The sequence below is a fragment of the Corvus hawaiiensis genome, chromosome 15 (genome assembly GCF_020740725.1).
Source record: "Corvus hawaiiensis isolate bCorHaw1 chromosome 15, bCorHaw1.pri.cur, whole genome shotgun sequence".
Taxonomy (NCBI): domain Eukaryota; kingdom Metazoa; phylum Chordata; class Aves; order Passeriformes; family Corvidae; genus Corvus; species Corvus hawaiiensis.
Window position 1 is genome coordinate 1,711,522 of NC_063227.1, and position 16,153 is coordinate 1,727,674.

Sequence of the window (16,153 nt, forward strand, 5' to 3'; positions counted from 1 at the left end):
GGATTTCTGATGAGCTCGTTGGGAAATCTGAGATGGAAAAGGGGCAGGGGCCAACCTGCTTCCCCCAGGAATTGCTGCTTAGCGGTGTTTTTCACTGATTTGCCTGGTTTTCTACACTGAGAATGCTAAAAAGGATGAGGATGGGAACTAAAATGGTGCCAGTGCCGCGGGACGAGCTGAGGGCAGTGCGGGTGTGCAAGGCAGGGGCACCTCCCTGGTGGCATCTCCTGCCCTCAGCTCGTCAGGAGGGGTTTGCCCCCGTGGTGGCCACCTGGGCGGGCTCACCTGAGCTGCCTGTCCCGGCACACGGCCACCATGACCAGCAGGTTGCCCAGGATGGCCATCAGGATGACGGCGGAGATGAAGGAGAGCAGCACGATCTTCTCCGCGATGCCGAAGCCCTCACTCGAACTGGGAGCGCACAGGGAGACGAGAGAGAGAGGAAAAGAAGCTGCAGCGGCACGGGGAGGGGTGGCCCAGCGGTGCCAGCCAGGGGCACTGCTGGTGGTGACAGCAGCTGCCTGTGCTGTCCCTGTGGGCCACTCCCAACAACCCTTTCCATCCATGGCCATTCCCACCCATCCCATACAGCAGCACCAGAGCACCCCCCCGGCACCCACGGCTGCCCAGGGCAGGATGAGCCTCCACACACCCTGGAGGAGCCCATTTAGGAGAGCTGGAATGAGCTGGGCCTGATTCCTGACAGCCCAGCTCAGAGCCTCCACACAAAAACGTTTCCATCCTCTTTTCACCCCAATAAATAATGTTATTTTCATGCAGAAGCATTCTGGGGTTTTTTCCCGGTAATTTTTCCATTTTTTCCCCACGGTTTTAGTATCATAAAATCACAAAATGGTTTGGGTTGGAAAGGACATTAAAACTCATCTCATCCCACACCTTCCACTGTCCCAGGGCGCTCCAAGCCCCAATGTCCTGGCCTGGGACACTCCCAGGGACGGGGAACCCACAGCTTCTCTGGGAATTCCATCCCAGCCCCTCCCCACCCTCACAGGGATGGATTTTTTCCGTACCTGTAACCTAAATTTCCCCTCTTTTGGTTTGAACCCATCACTCTTTGTCTGTCAGCTCCTGATGTGCTGTGACAAGGACTAATGGGTTCAAACTTTCCTCAAGACGAGCATTTTACATCTTGAATTTTGAAATCTACATAATGTTTTGCCTTTTTCTCTCTTCCCTTCACTCTGTGCCACAAAACACAAAACAGTCTGGCTTTTCTATTTTTTTTTTCTCTTTTTTCCCCTTTTTTCACTTAGTAACTTTTCCAGAGTTAGGGAGAGGAAATAAATTCTTTTCCAAGTGCCCAATTTCCCCCTACCCAGAGATCAATAATTTCTTTCAGTTAATGAAGAAGAAGAAAAGAAAAAGGAAGAATAACACAAACCCGCCCCCCCCCCCCATGTCAGCCATATTTTAAGTCTCCATTTCTACAAGTAATTTGCTGTTTCAAAGAAAGTTTTTGGTTTTTCTTTTTTCAGCGCTTGCAAAGCAGGAAAGTAACACCCAGCATGCAAAAAATTCCTCATAAACCTGGTTTTATCACAAAATTTTGAGCCACTTCTCCTCTAAAGCTATTTCTAATGATATATCCTGAATAAAATGCATCCTAAACCTTCACCTGCTTGTGCTCGTGGGAACAGGGACTTTTCCTGTTATCAAGTGTGCCTGGAGATAAACTGCATTAAAAGCAACACTTGACACTAATTCAGCAGGGAAATTTCTTCTCAGCCTGCAGAGCTGGTGTTGGACACCCAGGACTGATGATGTGAGATTGTTCAGGTAATTGAAAAATGGAACTGTTACTCTGTTTTACCTTGACTGACTCTGGGGTCACTTTTTATTTACTGAACAACATCCCGGGCTTTTTACACTTCATCTCACTGAGGTCTCCTGATTTGGAGAAAAGCTGAAAAAGATCAGGGACTTCTGGCACACAGAAATGTTGAGTTTTACTCATCCAAACAAGCTCTGGAAATGCCAAAGGAGCCCAGCCCTGAGCAACATCTCACCAGACACTGCCTGAGGGGTTTTTCACCTCCAGGAGTTCTAAACCCACATTTCCCACCCCGTGCACCACAGACAACCCTGCCCTGAGAGCGGTGGCATCCTGGTGGCATCCCTGGGCAGAACCGGTCACCACCCAGGCTCTGAGCAGAGCCCAGCAGGGCAGGAACTCACCCTGGCACATTTGTGAGAGGTACATTTACTCTGGTAGCACTTTTGGAAGGATTTCTGCCGTGCCGTGTTGCACTGCTCCCCTGGGGAACATTACACAGGCGGATGCCTCACTGCGGGTGCAGGAGGGATTTCAGCAGGGCTGTTTCTGCCTTCAGAATAATCCATCATCAAGCAGGAATACATGTTAATTATTCAGTCTTAGTAATTCCGAGTTGTTAATAATGGAAGAAGTGGATATTGCTGTAAATTAAAATCAATGGTTTGCATAACATCTTTTATCAAAGCGGAGTGCTCTGGCTTCCGAGCTTTGCTTCCCTGTTTAATAAAGCAGAGATTGATGGGTTTGCTATTGTGAGGAAATGAGATTCAGGCGAAATGATTGCTGGTTAGTAGAGATATAGAAATCACTTAAGGAAAAAGGTGAAATACTGATGGGGAATGAATGCTTGAAACTCACATGTGGACATATTTAAAAAGCTCTTCTGCACCGTCATTAATGTGAAAGTAAAAAAAAAAGGTAATTACTTTTCCAAGCGCAGTTTTCACTTTCCTGTAAACACCCCAACTTTTCCAAATGAACCCGGGTGCTTCTGCGTATTTTATGCGGCAATTAAAGAGCACAGACCAGTCCTGGGGGTCAGAGCACGCACATCGCTCTGGCTCTCGTTACTCATCACAGCCCGAGCTCCCCGGGGGCACGGAGGGGAAAATCCCTGCCAACAGCTCCGTGCTGGGAGCACAGAACTCCCGCAGGAGGCAGAGAGTCAGGGCTGCAGAAAAACGCCGTGCTTTGGGGGCAGAGGAGCACGGCTGACAAAAAGGATGGCCCGTTTCAGGACGGGAGGGGCCAGCTCTGCCTGACAGGGACGCGGGATCGCCCCGGGATCGCCCCGCGAGCACCCCGGGATCACCCCGGGATCACCCCGCGAGCGCCCCGGGAGCACCCCGGGATCACCCCGCGAGCGCCCCGGGACCGCAGGGAACACTCCCCAACAAGGGATGTGCACAAGCCTCACGGAAGGAGATTAAAAAGCTCGGAGTACTGGGAGCCTCGGGAAGAGTTTTCTTCTTGGTTTAACAGCGCCCTCGGTGTGGGGGGCACACAGGGAAGGGTTGGGTTGCTTTGTTTCCAGCCATGGCTTTTCCCTCCCTAACTCCGTGTTTCATAACCACAAATAAGATGTCATTTGCCTCTCCTCTTTCCCACTTCCCTGATTATTCCTAGGCATAAAAAAAATCATTAGGTCTTAAGCACCTAAAAATCAAGATAAGCTATTTTTGTGGGTAAACCTGTTGATGCATCTCAGTACAGAAACACGACAATAGGGAAGAGATTATTCGATCTCTGCTTTTCCAGCTGTTACCACGTCCTTTTCTAAACTATTAATCAGAAGTCAGCATTAATCCAGAAGCATTTAATTTCCTTAAATGCCTTTAAATGCTGCACTGCCTGTGCTGCTTCACTTCAGCCGGTGCAGATGGCAGGACAGCTCCTAACGGATTCCAGTCAATGAATATGTCCTTCACTTCTGTTTTAGAAACAGACGGAAATTAATTAAAGTATTGACAGCATTCCACGTATCAAAATAACTCGGTCATATGAGTCGTTTATTTGAGTGGTTTTTTGAAAAAAAAAAAACAAACCAAACCAAAACAACAAACCACCAAATAAATCGTGGCGGTGGGATGGGAGGGAAGGGATGAGGTTTTCTCCTTTTGTGCTGGTTTGAAACAAAACTCCTGCTAACATCCCCAGTCCTGCACCTCCGCTCCATGAATCTCCCGCAGGCTGAAAGCTGCGGCGCTTCAGAGAATGAAGTGTTTTAAGCAGCTGATAACACTGATTAAAACCAATTGTCAAGATGAAGCAGAGAAGACAGGCTATTTAAACGTTTTAAAAATTGCCGTGTGTGGGCTGGCACAGTCAATCAGTGCGTGCTGGGAGCGCTCTCCCGTTTGGGAACAGGGACCTGCTGGAGCTGCCAGACACGGGGGGACCTCGGGGGACACCGGCACCGGAGAGGCGGCTCCAGCCCTGCTCCCACCTCATGCTCTGGGACTGAATCGTGGAATATCCTAAGTTCCACAGGGATCACCCAGTGCAGCCCCTGGCCCTGCCCAGACCCCCCAACAACCCCAGCCTGGGCATCCCTGGCAGCGCTGTCCAAACGCTCCTGGAGCTCTGGCAGCCTCGGGGCCGTGCCCATTCCCTGGGGAGCCTGGGCAGTGCCCAGCACCCTCTGGGGGAAGAACCTTTCCTGATATCCAACCTAAACCTCCCTGACCCAGCTCCAGCCATTCCCTGGGTGCTGTCCCTGTCCCAGAGAGCAGAGATCGGAGCTGCAGCACCTGAAAAGTCTCCCCTCAGTCTCCTCTCCTCCAAGAGAGCCTTGGGAGGCTCTCCCAAGCTTTAGAGATATTTTTTTCCACTGTGGTGCCCAAACTGCCCCCAGGACTGACGGTGAGGTGCAGAGCCAGGCTCACACCCAGGGCATGAGGGGCTCCAAGTGCCAAACCCAGGAATCCTCGAGCTCTCTGCTACTCCGTGCATCCTCCTCAGCTGGCAGCAGCACAAGTTCTGGCCTTTGCTCAGTGGAAATTTCATTTGGGGCTGAAAACTCATCCTGGGCAATGAGAGGCTTGATTACGGTCTGAGACAGAGAGCGAGGCAGGAGTTTGCACTTGGGGAATGAGGGCGGAAATCAACGCAGCCCTGGGGAGCTCTGGGCTCTGCCTGAGCCCTGGGGACTCACTCTGTGCAGGGGAATGAGCTGGCCCAGCAGCCACATCTGTCTGCATCTCCTGCAGGGCAGGACAGAGCCCTGGCTCTGCTCCTTCCCAGGCAGCAGATCCAGAGTTACATAATTTACACCCACATACGAGCAGGTATCGCTGCAGGGCTGATGTATGTGAGTACAATCCTCAAAAGCCATTAGACTGTCACCTAAAATATAAGCTAAAATTAACCTACGAAATCAGCATGAGATTAGGATCACAGTATTTACATGGAGCAAAGGCAGCTGCTGCAACTGCTTCGTTTTGCATCCTCTAACAACTTCCACAGGAGAGCCCTTGCGCCACCCAAATCCCACCCTGACACCTCCACCCAGACTCTGCAGCACCTTGGACTATTCTTTGTTCCTTATAATATATTTTCAAGTCTTCGAGTTTTAATCCAACTGTGCCCTTCACGTGCTGAACATTCCCCTTTTGTTTTCACCCCAACACAACACCACTTTGGGATGTGCAGCACAGGGAGGGCCTGGAACTGCTGCAGCCAGGCCAGAGGAGGCTCCAGGATGAGCAGAGGGATGGAGCAGCTCTGCTGGGAAGAAAGTCTGGGAGAGCTGGGATTGTCCAGCCTGGAGAGGAGAAGTTTTGGGGGACCTGATTGCGGCCTTATAGTGCCTGAAGGAGCTGCAGGAAAGATGGAGAGAGACAAGGGATGGAGGGTCAGGACAAGGAGGAATGGCTTCAAACTGACCGAGTAGGTTTAAATTGGATATTGGGAAGGAATTGCTCCCTGGGAGGGTGGGCAGGCCCTGGCACAGGGTGCCCAGAGCAGCTGGGGCTGCCCCTGGATCCCTGGCAGTGCCCAAGGCCAGGCTGGACACTGGGGCTTGGAGCAGCCTGGGACAGTGGGAGGTGTCCCTGCCCATGGCAGGGGTGGCACTGGATGGGCTTTAAGGTCCCTTCCACCTCAAACCGTTCTATTTTTCTTTGATTCTGTGCAGAGTATTTTAACGTGGTTATCAAATACTCCTGGCAATGAAAAAACCCAAATCTCTGACTTAGGCAGGGATTTAGACACACTACACAGCACAGCAGAGATGTTGTAACAATCATTTCTCCTTTGTAAACGCTGAATAAAACCAGAGATCAAACATGCCTTTACTCAGAAACGTCTTGATCAGTTCCTAATTAGAATTGCTCCTCCTAATCGAGTGCATGGCCTCTACCAAACCCCACAGCAGTTCAGTGATGAACAGAGGGTGATGAAAGAAGCAGAAAAGTAATCCTGACTTTTGGTGTATGTTCCATAATCAGAATGTGATTATCCCCTGTTGTCTAAGTGCCTCTTGCCTATCCCCTGTCGCACACAGGGCTCGATGCTCAACAACAAACGCCACCGAGCTGCGCTCAGGAGAGCTGATGGAGTGAAGCACCTCATTGCCAATATTCTCATTAACTGTCATTAATTTCCCCTCCTTGTTCTCCAGGGGTTGAAGGCAGAGTCCAGGCTGTACTTCTGCACAAGAATTTTTGTAATTTGGTTATGGTACAGAACAATTTTACCTCACAGAGACATCACCATTACACACATGTACGGCTCAAACTTTATCTCAGGAGTTTAGAAACGGGCAGTGAGTGGATGCACATCCATGACATGACCCCCTCTGGCACAGCGTGAGAAAATAAAGGTTTAGGCTCATGCTAAACATGCTCTGAGGGCCCAGATTGCTCACAGAAATCTGTGTGATGCCTCCTGCAATTATCAGGTGCAGAACTGGGGTGCACAGAGCCCACAGCTCTTCAGACGAGCTGCTGCTCCTGGCCTAAAAGGATTTATTGCCCTGTCTTATTATAACTTTTCCTAAAAAAAACCAACCCCAAATAAGCCCTGCCCTATGCCCAGAGATTCGTTACCCCAAAGTTAACTCTATCAAAACACCCTAAGGCAGTTCTCAGTCATCCTCAGCATTCTCACGCTGACTTCTCTTTTTCAAACCTTTGTTCCCATCTTTGCCCAAAGCCTGGCACCTGGAAGATGCTCAAATCAGAAACCATGAAGGTCCTGCTCTGCTTTTTCAAACAATATTTGCAGTTAGGAAGGTATTGTTAAATGAGAGGCATTTAGTCAAGACCCTTGGAAGGGTCCTGGCATGAGGCTGGGTATTAAAATATCCAGGCTGTGCCCTTTCCCCACTGCTTGTTTATGCCTTGGACAGCAAAAGACAAATACAGCTATTGGCTGTCTAACTTCTAATAGTTCCTGGAGAGTTTCCCAGTTTCAAGCCTCCAGAAGAATGAAAAATCTCCTTGCAGTTACCCCAGCTAATGGAAGACTTGGCACAGACAGGATGAAATGTTGATTTCTAGAATAAATTTTATTTGAGACCCCCCCACAGACCCCCCGCGTGAATCCAAGCCACACAAAACCAGCTCCCAGCTCATTTTGAGCATTACCATAAAAACCAAAGTTTGGTAAAGATAGTTCCAGTGGAGGCAGCCAGAAACCTTCCAGCCCCTGATGTTCACCAGCTCATTTTTTATGGCCCTCACCCATGTGTGGAGGCTCCAGACAGGTGTCCTCTCTAAGCACGGGCATGGAATGTCCTTGATTCAAGAGCAGAGCACTTAAATTCCTGGTTTTATTTAAACCTCCTTCTACCTCCCCAGCTAAGTGCATGTTCTGAATACTCTCCACAAAAGCCTCATCGCATTTCTCACTTCAAATAAACAAGAGAGGAGGTCAAGGTGCTTTGAGGATGGGAAGTGCAGGCTCTCAGCTCAGATGGAACCCAGATCCCACCCAGGAGTCAGGACCAGCACATTTCTCCAGCCTGGGGAGCTCTGGGAGTGTTTGTTAATTGTGTTTAATTGCAGCTAAGCGGGGCAGGAGCTTGCAGCAGTCCCTGACTCCTGGAAACAGCCACCCCTGGGGAAGAGGCAGTGCAAAGGCAGAGGTGTTCTTGAAATGACCCGGAGGCATCTTGGCGGCACCAGGGATGGACTCTGCACTCGCAGGTTCTGTGAGCTCCAAGTCTGATCCACAGCTGGGAACCTGGGATCTGGGACTGCCTCTCCCACAGCAGCACAGCCTGCTCCTAAAAATCTGTTTTGGTTTGAGAACTGACCCCTTGCCACTAAATCACCCCCAGCTCTGCTGGGTGCCTCAGGTCTGTGCCTTTCCCTGCCCCTGCCTGAAGGGCTCGTTCTGCAGCTGCACTCCCATTCCATCTGGGGCAGGTTACCTGTCCCCCAGGCTGCATTCCCAGGAAAGATCTCCCACCAGGACCTCAGGAGTGTCTTTCTCCACTTCTCCAAAAGCAACTCAAGGAATTTTAACTCCCTGAGAGCAGCGTCATGAGATTTCCACGTACAGCCCCGCCCCTGGTTCTGACATGATGTCGCATCTGTCCTAGAAGGACCCCCAGCTCTGCTGATGCGACTTTCGGTGCCCCATGAACCCCACAGCTCCTCTGGCCCCACAGCTCCAGTCCTGTCTCTCAGGACCCCCTCCCAGCTTCCTTACTCCCCACCCCTGAGCACAGCTGTTCAAGAATTCCCAAAACTGAATTTTGCCAGCCTGATGCTGAGGGTCAGCCCTGGGAAGTCAAGGAAGGTGTCCTGGGAAGCCCTGGGCAAAAGCTGGCAATAAGGTCCAGCCCATTTTTGCCAAGCCCTAGAGCCAGGCCTGCCCCAGGATATCCCAGTCTTTAGGGTGGTTTTCACACCCTTTTCCAGATCTCTGCCCCTCTGTGCAGAGACACTGATGCTAAAGATGTGATGCAAGCCATCAAAAAGTTCATTTTTACGGCCCAGCTTTTAGTCCGGGGAATTTTCATGTGCACAGATTGCTCTAATAAAAACAGGTGAAACCTCACAGAGGTGTGTGATGGCCTGACCTCCCCGTGGGGCTGTGCACCAGCACAAACAGGAGCTGCCCCCCTGCACCCTCCAACTTTATTTACAGAGCGTGTGTGTCACCCTTGCTCCACAGCTGCCATCAGGGAGCACACTATTAATTCGCAGAAGCTGGAGCCAGGCTTAAAATCTCCATTAATTAAGTGTTGGCGGAGGTGTTTGGAAAGATGTTCCCATAAATATAGTGCTTTAAAGTGTTTCCCTAGAAACTGAGAAAAGAGTTGAACAATATGAAAAATACCCAGGCTGATGACTCCCCCACGGAGCAGTGCCTGGGCTGGAGGGAGCATTTAGGAAAGAGAATTTCTTTTTCCAAGGTTTTTTTGGCTACTGGAAATTTTTGGCTGGCAGCAGAGAAATGTGAAATTGAGCCACTTTATCATTCCTTGCTTCCCTGTGCCCTCCTGCTTTGCCCGGGTGTTGGCACGTGGGCAATGCTCTGTGAACTCTGTGGCTGCAGGTTCAGAAATGCCCCGGGTGTTTGAGTGCTCCCAGTTGTGGATTCCTCCCTAAGAGAGGATAAACCCGGCAAACCCCACAGCCTCTTTCAGCTGGCTCCTTGTAACATTTCATGGAATCACTGAAGTTGGAAAAGCCCTCCCAGCCCATCAAGTCCAAGCTGTGCCCCATCCCCACCTTGTCCCCAGCCCAGAGCTCTGAGTGCCACCTCCAGCCCTTCCTTGGGCACCTCCAGGGATGGGCACTCCAAACCTCCCTGGGCAGCCCCTGCCAAGGCCTGAGCGCCCTTTCCATGGGGAAATTCCTGCTGCTGTCCACCCTGAGCCTCCCCTGGCCCAGCCTGAGGCCGTTCCCTCTCCTCCTGTCCCTGTTCCCTGCCAGCAGAGCCCGATCCCCCCGGCTGCCCCCTCCTGTCAGGGACTTGTGCAGAGCCACAAGGTCCCCCCTGAGCCTCCTTTGCTCCAGGCTGAGCCCCTTTCCCAGCTCCCTCAGCCGCTCCTGGGGCTCCAGACCTTTCCCAGCCTGGGGGACCAGGTGGAGAAGAGAGTTTGGCAGAAAATCTTCTCTATCAGTTCGTTTATCTCTGCAGAAATGCGAGAGCAAATCCCTTTCTGGATCTATGCTGCCAATATTACAGGAGGATTAGAGTTGATCTTTCCTTGGAAAGGGAAGGAGGAAGAGAGCTCTGGGCTGATTGTGGCCTGGTAAATGACATTTCATAGCCTGTTATTTCTCACCTAAACAGAAGAATGATCAAAGAGCTTGAGATAAACAATGATTTAATGGCTCCAAGTGTAGAAGCTGGAGAGGTTTTGAAAAGAGCTTGTGTACACACCAGAATAAACCCTCCTATTGCAACCTGCTGGAGGCACCCGAAGCTGTTTGCTTCCCATGAATCCCCACTGCCAGGCACTCGGAGCACACAAACTCTTCCCTACGTCCCTTCCATTTCCTACGCTTCGGCTCATTTTGGTGCCTATTTGGTTGCAACCACTCAGCCCAGCTCTTGTCCCCCTCAGTCCTCACGCGTGGCTGGCAGTGTCCTGAGCAAGCGGGGCTGAGGGCACAGTCCAGCTCCTCTCCTAGGACATCCCTGGGGCTCCAGGGATGGATCTTTGAGTCCCTCTCTCCCCCTCTAGGACTCTTTCTCCTGTTTCTCCCAGGTTTGGATGGGGAGAGGAGATCGAGGACCTTCCCTGCCTCTTCGTGCCCGTGCATAGCACCAGGTGCCAAATCCATCCCAGAGCCAGCCACCAACAGCTCCACTTCTCGTGATCCACAGGGAAAAGGAGCCTCCTGAGCCAGCACAGCAAACTCCAGGATTTGGGAGTGTGTGTCAAACACACAATTCTCTCCCAGGGGCACAGGTGGAGGTCTGCTGTCAGGACCAGTGTTCCCCATGCCTCCGTACCAGCGCTTTGGGTTGAAAAATGGGATCTTTTCTTTGCTTCAAAACAAACACAACCAATCCAACCGATTTGATTCCTTGTTCCCTCACCTTGCTGCTCATTCCTCAAAGTCAGGATAAGATTAATGAGCCGAACACAGAACTGCTGGAGGGCTCTGCACTTTTCAAGCCACAAAAATACCTTCAGCAACAAACTGAGAAAGCGAAAGCTGATAACGACAAGTTTGGAAGCAATTAACATCAATCTAAAAATCAGCTGGTTTAGGGGCTCGGCTTGAAAATAAAAAGCAATTACTGCTGTGACAAACTGAAAGAATACATTGTTTTTCCATAGTTGGTTTAGCAAACGGAGTCTGCCTTCACCAGCAGCTACGATTAAAGCGGTTTTGTAAAAGCTGTTTACCTGCACTCAGGGTGCTGGTGATTTTTTTTTTTCAGCTGTTTCTCCAGACTGTAACAATCTCTCCCCCACACCTGAGGAAGCAAGAACCCTTTATCAAGTGTGAAGTACTCAGGACAATATCCCAAAATCTGCTTGGAACACAACTGTGGGATCAATATTTAGCACGTGCGGGAAACCACACTATGAAAAGCCAGTGCCCATAAAGGAGACAGAGGAGTCCTGCAGGGAATAAAGGGTGAGAGCCCACTGGGGAATACCCTGAGGAGGTTCTGTCTCGGGCTTTTAAAGGACGCAGCCTCCTTTTATCCTGAACTCCCGGCTGCAGGCAGCCCTCTTCCCAAACGCTATTGCTTCTGCGATAGACTTTGTGCTGACCCTTTTATCTATTACCCTAAAGCTCGAGAGTCAAACTTGTCCGGCTTCTGGAACGACCTCGCCCTTGAGGCTGGTGGGGACATTAAGGGCCATTCCACAGCCATCAACAGCCCTCCCCTCACCCATGGAGCTGTTTGTAGAGACATCAGCACGCATCTCCTCCTATCCAGCATCAAGGCGATTTTCCAAGGGAAACCTCAGCCAGCCCAGGAAAATCAGATCCCGGCTTTGAGCAGGGCTCAGCCTCTCTGTTAAGCGCAATTTCTCAGTTTGCTGCAATGGATAAACGGGAAAGAAAGGGAAAGAAAGGGGAAAATAGGGAAAGAAAGGAGGGGGGGGAAAGGCGGGGGAAAAAAGGCAGGGAAAAAAGATGGGGAAAAAAGATGGGGAAAAAGGGCGAGGGAAAAAAGGGCGGGGGAAAAAAGGGTGGTGGGGGAGGGAAAGGCAGGAAAAACCCAGGCGGGGGAAAAAAAGGGGGGGGGGAAGGCAGGAAAAAAGGCGGGAAAAAAAGGCGGGAAAAAAGGGGCAGGGAAGAAAAGGGCAGGAAAATGGCGGGAAAAAAGGGGGGGGAAGGGGTGGAGGGAAAAAGGCAGGAAAAAAAGGCAGGGCAAAAAAAAAGGCAGGGCAAAAAAAGAAGGAAGAGAAAGGAAAAGTGCACAAGGATGGCCAAAAATGCCATGCAGAACTGGTGTAGATAAGAGTCACCTGTGCTCCAAAAATATAAAGGAGTGAGATTTAGCTACCATGACATAAGGAGGAGATGTCAGGCAAACCAGGAATGCTCTGCAAGGAGATGATGGAAGCCTTACCCAAGGTCTAGGAAGGCTTTAGTAGTCTTCCAAATGCCATTGCTCACCCCTGTGCACAGCACAATTGCAACCTACACTGGTAAGAGCCCAAGAGAAGCAGAGTTTGGCCTCTCTGGATTGCTGTAACCAATTTGAGGTTTTCATTTCAAACCACTTGACAGGATCTCATTAACCTGCTGCCTATAATAAATGTGCCCAATAACAATCTCCAAGTCACATGAAATTAAAAAATCCAATAAAATATAAATAGGAAATACTTGCAGATCATTTATTTTTCTACTCTGGAATTAGAGAAAATGAGGTCTGCCACCTCCCTCGGGCCGTGATGAATGCAAGTTCCAAACTGAACTGTCAAAAATTTCCAGGAATGTCTCTCCAACATCACGCTGCAGCCTCCTCAAAATTCATAACATTTTCTACTGAAAAGAAATCCTTGGCTTGTCTGTGCCACATCTGACACTTATGCAAATATCAGGGTGATACCACATCCTCAGAGAAGCTCCAGGAACCCCCAAACCAGGCCCTGCTGCACGAGCAGAGACCTTTATTTGCAGGCAAACAGAAAATGCCACCCTGCAGCTTTGCGGACTCATTGTAGGGTCACTGCCCCGCCGCAGCTCAGGGGCTGCAGGAGCTCAGTCCTTCCTCCTACCTCACATTCACATCAAGTTCTTCCATCACAGGCAACAGGCACAGGTAGCTGGGAGTTCAATGTCCATAGAAGAGACCTCATCCTGCAGTGGAGAGAGTCAGAAATACAGGGATTAGTTCCAGGATCTCCCATAAATGCAAATTTACTCCACTGAAGACACCCATGGGCTGATCCAGGCCAGGTGCCCTCGGTTTTTTGGCCACCTGAGCACCCACCAGCTCATGTTCAGCTGCTTTAGACCAGCACTTCCAGGTCTTTTTCCATCAGGCAGCTTTCCAGCTCTTCCCCCAGCCTGGTTGTGCCCATTCCAAATTACCTGCGCACCTGCAAGACTTCCCCAGCAACTTCCCAACTTTCAAAGCTACAAAAAGTGGTTTAAATAGAGTGAAGCTGAAGAAAGTTTGCAAAGCCCAGGTGGGAAAACACAAGCAAGAAGGCTCGGTAAATTAGTTTCTGTTTTTACACAAAACTAAAACATTGACTAACCACTAAATTAAACCAGGTTTCCTGTGACACTCTATTGTGCAGCCTTATGAATACTTAATAGCAGTGCTGTAATTACAAAGAACTAAACGCTTTGCAGCTTGAGTTAAAATAAATGTACTTACTTCCAGCACCACTAAGTGATGTAAATATTAATGGGGTTTTTAACTCTATCAAAATTCCATCCTGACTCCATAGAAATGAATGCACCATCTTAATAATGTGCTTGTGCATTTGCTGCTGCTAATCCAGTGGAAAAAATAGGCTCACTTTCGGAGCACTTGAGGATGTTGATTACCCCTTGTGTTGTCTCTAGGGAGCTGGGGATAAAGCCACCACCACAGCACCGTTAATGCCAACCCAGATGCAAATAATGCCATTGTGGTTACTTGGCTTCAAAGGAAAATTGGAATAAAACCGCCTCAGCCTTCCCAGACACTGATGCCAGGTTTGCAATGCAAATGAGCCCCCCGAGCTCCAGACCTGGCTCAGTGTTTGCCACGAGGAGTAATTCAGGACGTATGGATTAGACTTAATTTTGCAAGCAGAATTTGCTGGAATCGAAAGGATGTTTTTATCTAACAGGCAGAGTTTGGCCCCTTGTTTGCAGCTTAAACCTTCAGCTGGTGATTCTTTGGGCACTCTGGAACCTGGTGACTCAAAAACTGCTGCTGTATTTTGCAAAGAAAAGGGTGAGAGGTCTAGAGATTCAGCTCTGCGTCCCTAAGACCTGACCTCCGACTTGAATTGGAAGGAAAAACCCCGAACCCCACTCTCCTGTGCTCCTGCTCTGGAGTTCTTCCATAGGACACAATACCTGATACGGTTTCAGTCTTTGAGATATCAGCATAAAATTAATTCTAATTTCTCCTGCAAAATGGAGGAAAAACTTTTCAGTGATTTTGTATGTCAAAATTCCAGTTAGGGGGCATTTTTCTTGATTTATTTTTCTGGGGAAAAATGTAATTTTATTGTACACCGAGGTCACACAATATCTGTACCATCTTGCTATCATGGAGACCTACAATAACTGAAACTTTCTATGTAAGAGTAAAAAAAAACCTGCAAAACAACCCTGAAGAACCAGAGATTTCTAAAACAGGAAAAAGCCTTCACAAACAGACAAAACCCCCCAGCCAATGAAGGCAATCCAGGAACCAGCATGGAAAGGCTGCACTGGTGGCACTGGGGAATTCAGGAGTGATCCAGCTGAGCTCAGTTCACTCCCTCACCTGGCACACAACAGCCTCCTTGGCAGACACTGTCCTGCCTCTGCCCCTTCTCCTCCTCATCTCCACAGGGAAATGGGAAAACCCAACGAGGACATGGATAAATGGATGCATTTATGCCGTGGCTTTAAGGCATTTACAAAGATTTCACCTGTCAGAGCCATAAGGGGTTGGCTGGTGGCCAACAGGTGACCCTGTCTCAGGGCACCACAGACTCGCCTGCTCTCAGTGGTGGCCTTGCTCTGCCCTGTGGAGATGGAAATGTCCCCCCAGATGCCAGCAATGGCCACAGCATCTTCCCTGCAAGCACCAACTCACTGAGACACTGACACATTCTCCATCCCATTTATTTTCATCCCACTCAGCCCCCATCAAGTTCCACTTTCTGTCACTGCTGAGCTGATGACAACAGGAGTTGAGTCACTGTGAAAAACTCACACCCCCATTTCCTGCAGTGCTGGGTTCCGAAAGTGCTCCGCCACTTGTGGCAGCCGAAATGAAGCACGCCTCAGGTGGACTGAGCATTCTGCAAAACCCTTTTTCCCTCCAGACAGACCCACACTGTCCCTTCTGCTCTGGGAGGGACGGATTTAAGCCCTTAACCAAACCAGCAACAGGATGGAACAGGTTCCAGAGGCAGGAATTCCTCCAGAAAACCCTCACAGGAGAATAGGGACCTATGAGCATGTGCCAGAGCACGGAGGCGCAGGAGCCTGGAACACTGATCCCACAATTAACACATGAATAGCAGGTGGCAGCTTTTCCAAGAGTCATTTACCAAGGAACAAAGCAAGGAATCTCACACACACCTTTCCCATTGTGTGCAATTTGACTGCAGCCAAACACTTTTTTCCTTAGATACAGCAAGATTCTTTACCTGAGACTAAGAGATTCTTCCTTAGCCAAGGCTGAGAGCCTTTATTCGTCACGGGCCCTCAGCTGCCCCATCAGGGCTGATGAAATCCGTGTAATTAATTCCATTAGACACAAACCTTGTCCACATGAGACTCAGATCGGACCCAACTGCACCTGAACTCCATCAGGAGTTCAGAGAGCAAAGGGGTCCACTCTGAACCTCACAACTCAATGGGAGGGTCTCCCTTACCCTTTCGGGTCTCTGGTCACTGTGTAAACCATTTGTAAATCATTCTAGATCCGTTTTAACTCTCTTTTCCTTTGTATTCTTCCTCCCTGCGGTAAGGAACAGAGTGAACCTTGGCACTGAACTTTCTTCAGTCACACTTTTACAACATCCTATATCTGCCAATACCTTTGGAGACAACCCTAAGTGATCACAATTACCCATTTGTGACATGCTCTGCTGCTCCACAAAGCAGGGAGGGGGATGTGAAAATAAACTAAATTCGGTTTCTGACTGTCTCATTCTCTTGGTGAAGAATTGGATCACTGCAGTGATCCATCTTCTCTTCATAAGTGTAAGGTAAAAAATCCCCTTTAGACCAGCCCTTTGCCAGCTTTCAGAGCTGTGTG

At 49.6% G+C, this 16,153-nt stretch overlaps 1 protein-coding gene across 5 annotated transcripts in view; it reads right to left on the reverse strand.

Moving 5' to 3' along the window:
• Positions 1 to 16,153, reverse strand: part of HTR4 (5-hydroxytryptamine receptor 4) — a 70,102-nt gene that overhangs the window by 35,264 nt on the left and 18,685 nt on the right. For all 5 annotated transcript variants that reach the window (XR_007206985.1, XM_048320097.1, XM_048320098.1 and 2 more), the window contains 2 exons: positions 12,951 to 13,032; positions 286 to 411 (listed from right to left, as the gene is read on the reverse strand). Coding sequence is in view for 4 of the 5 variants with exons in the window: in XM_048320097.1 (XP_048176054.1) it covers positions 286 to 411; positions 12,951 to 12,976 (152 nt within the window). In the remaining variant the exon portion in view is untranslated. The remainder of the gene's footprint in view (positions 1 to 285; positions 412 to 12,950; positions 13,033 to 16,153) is intronic.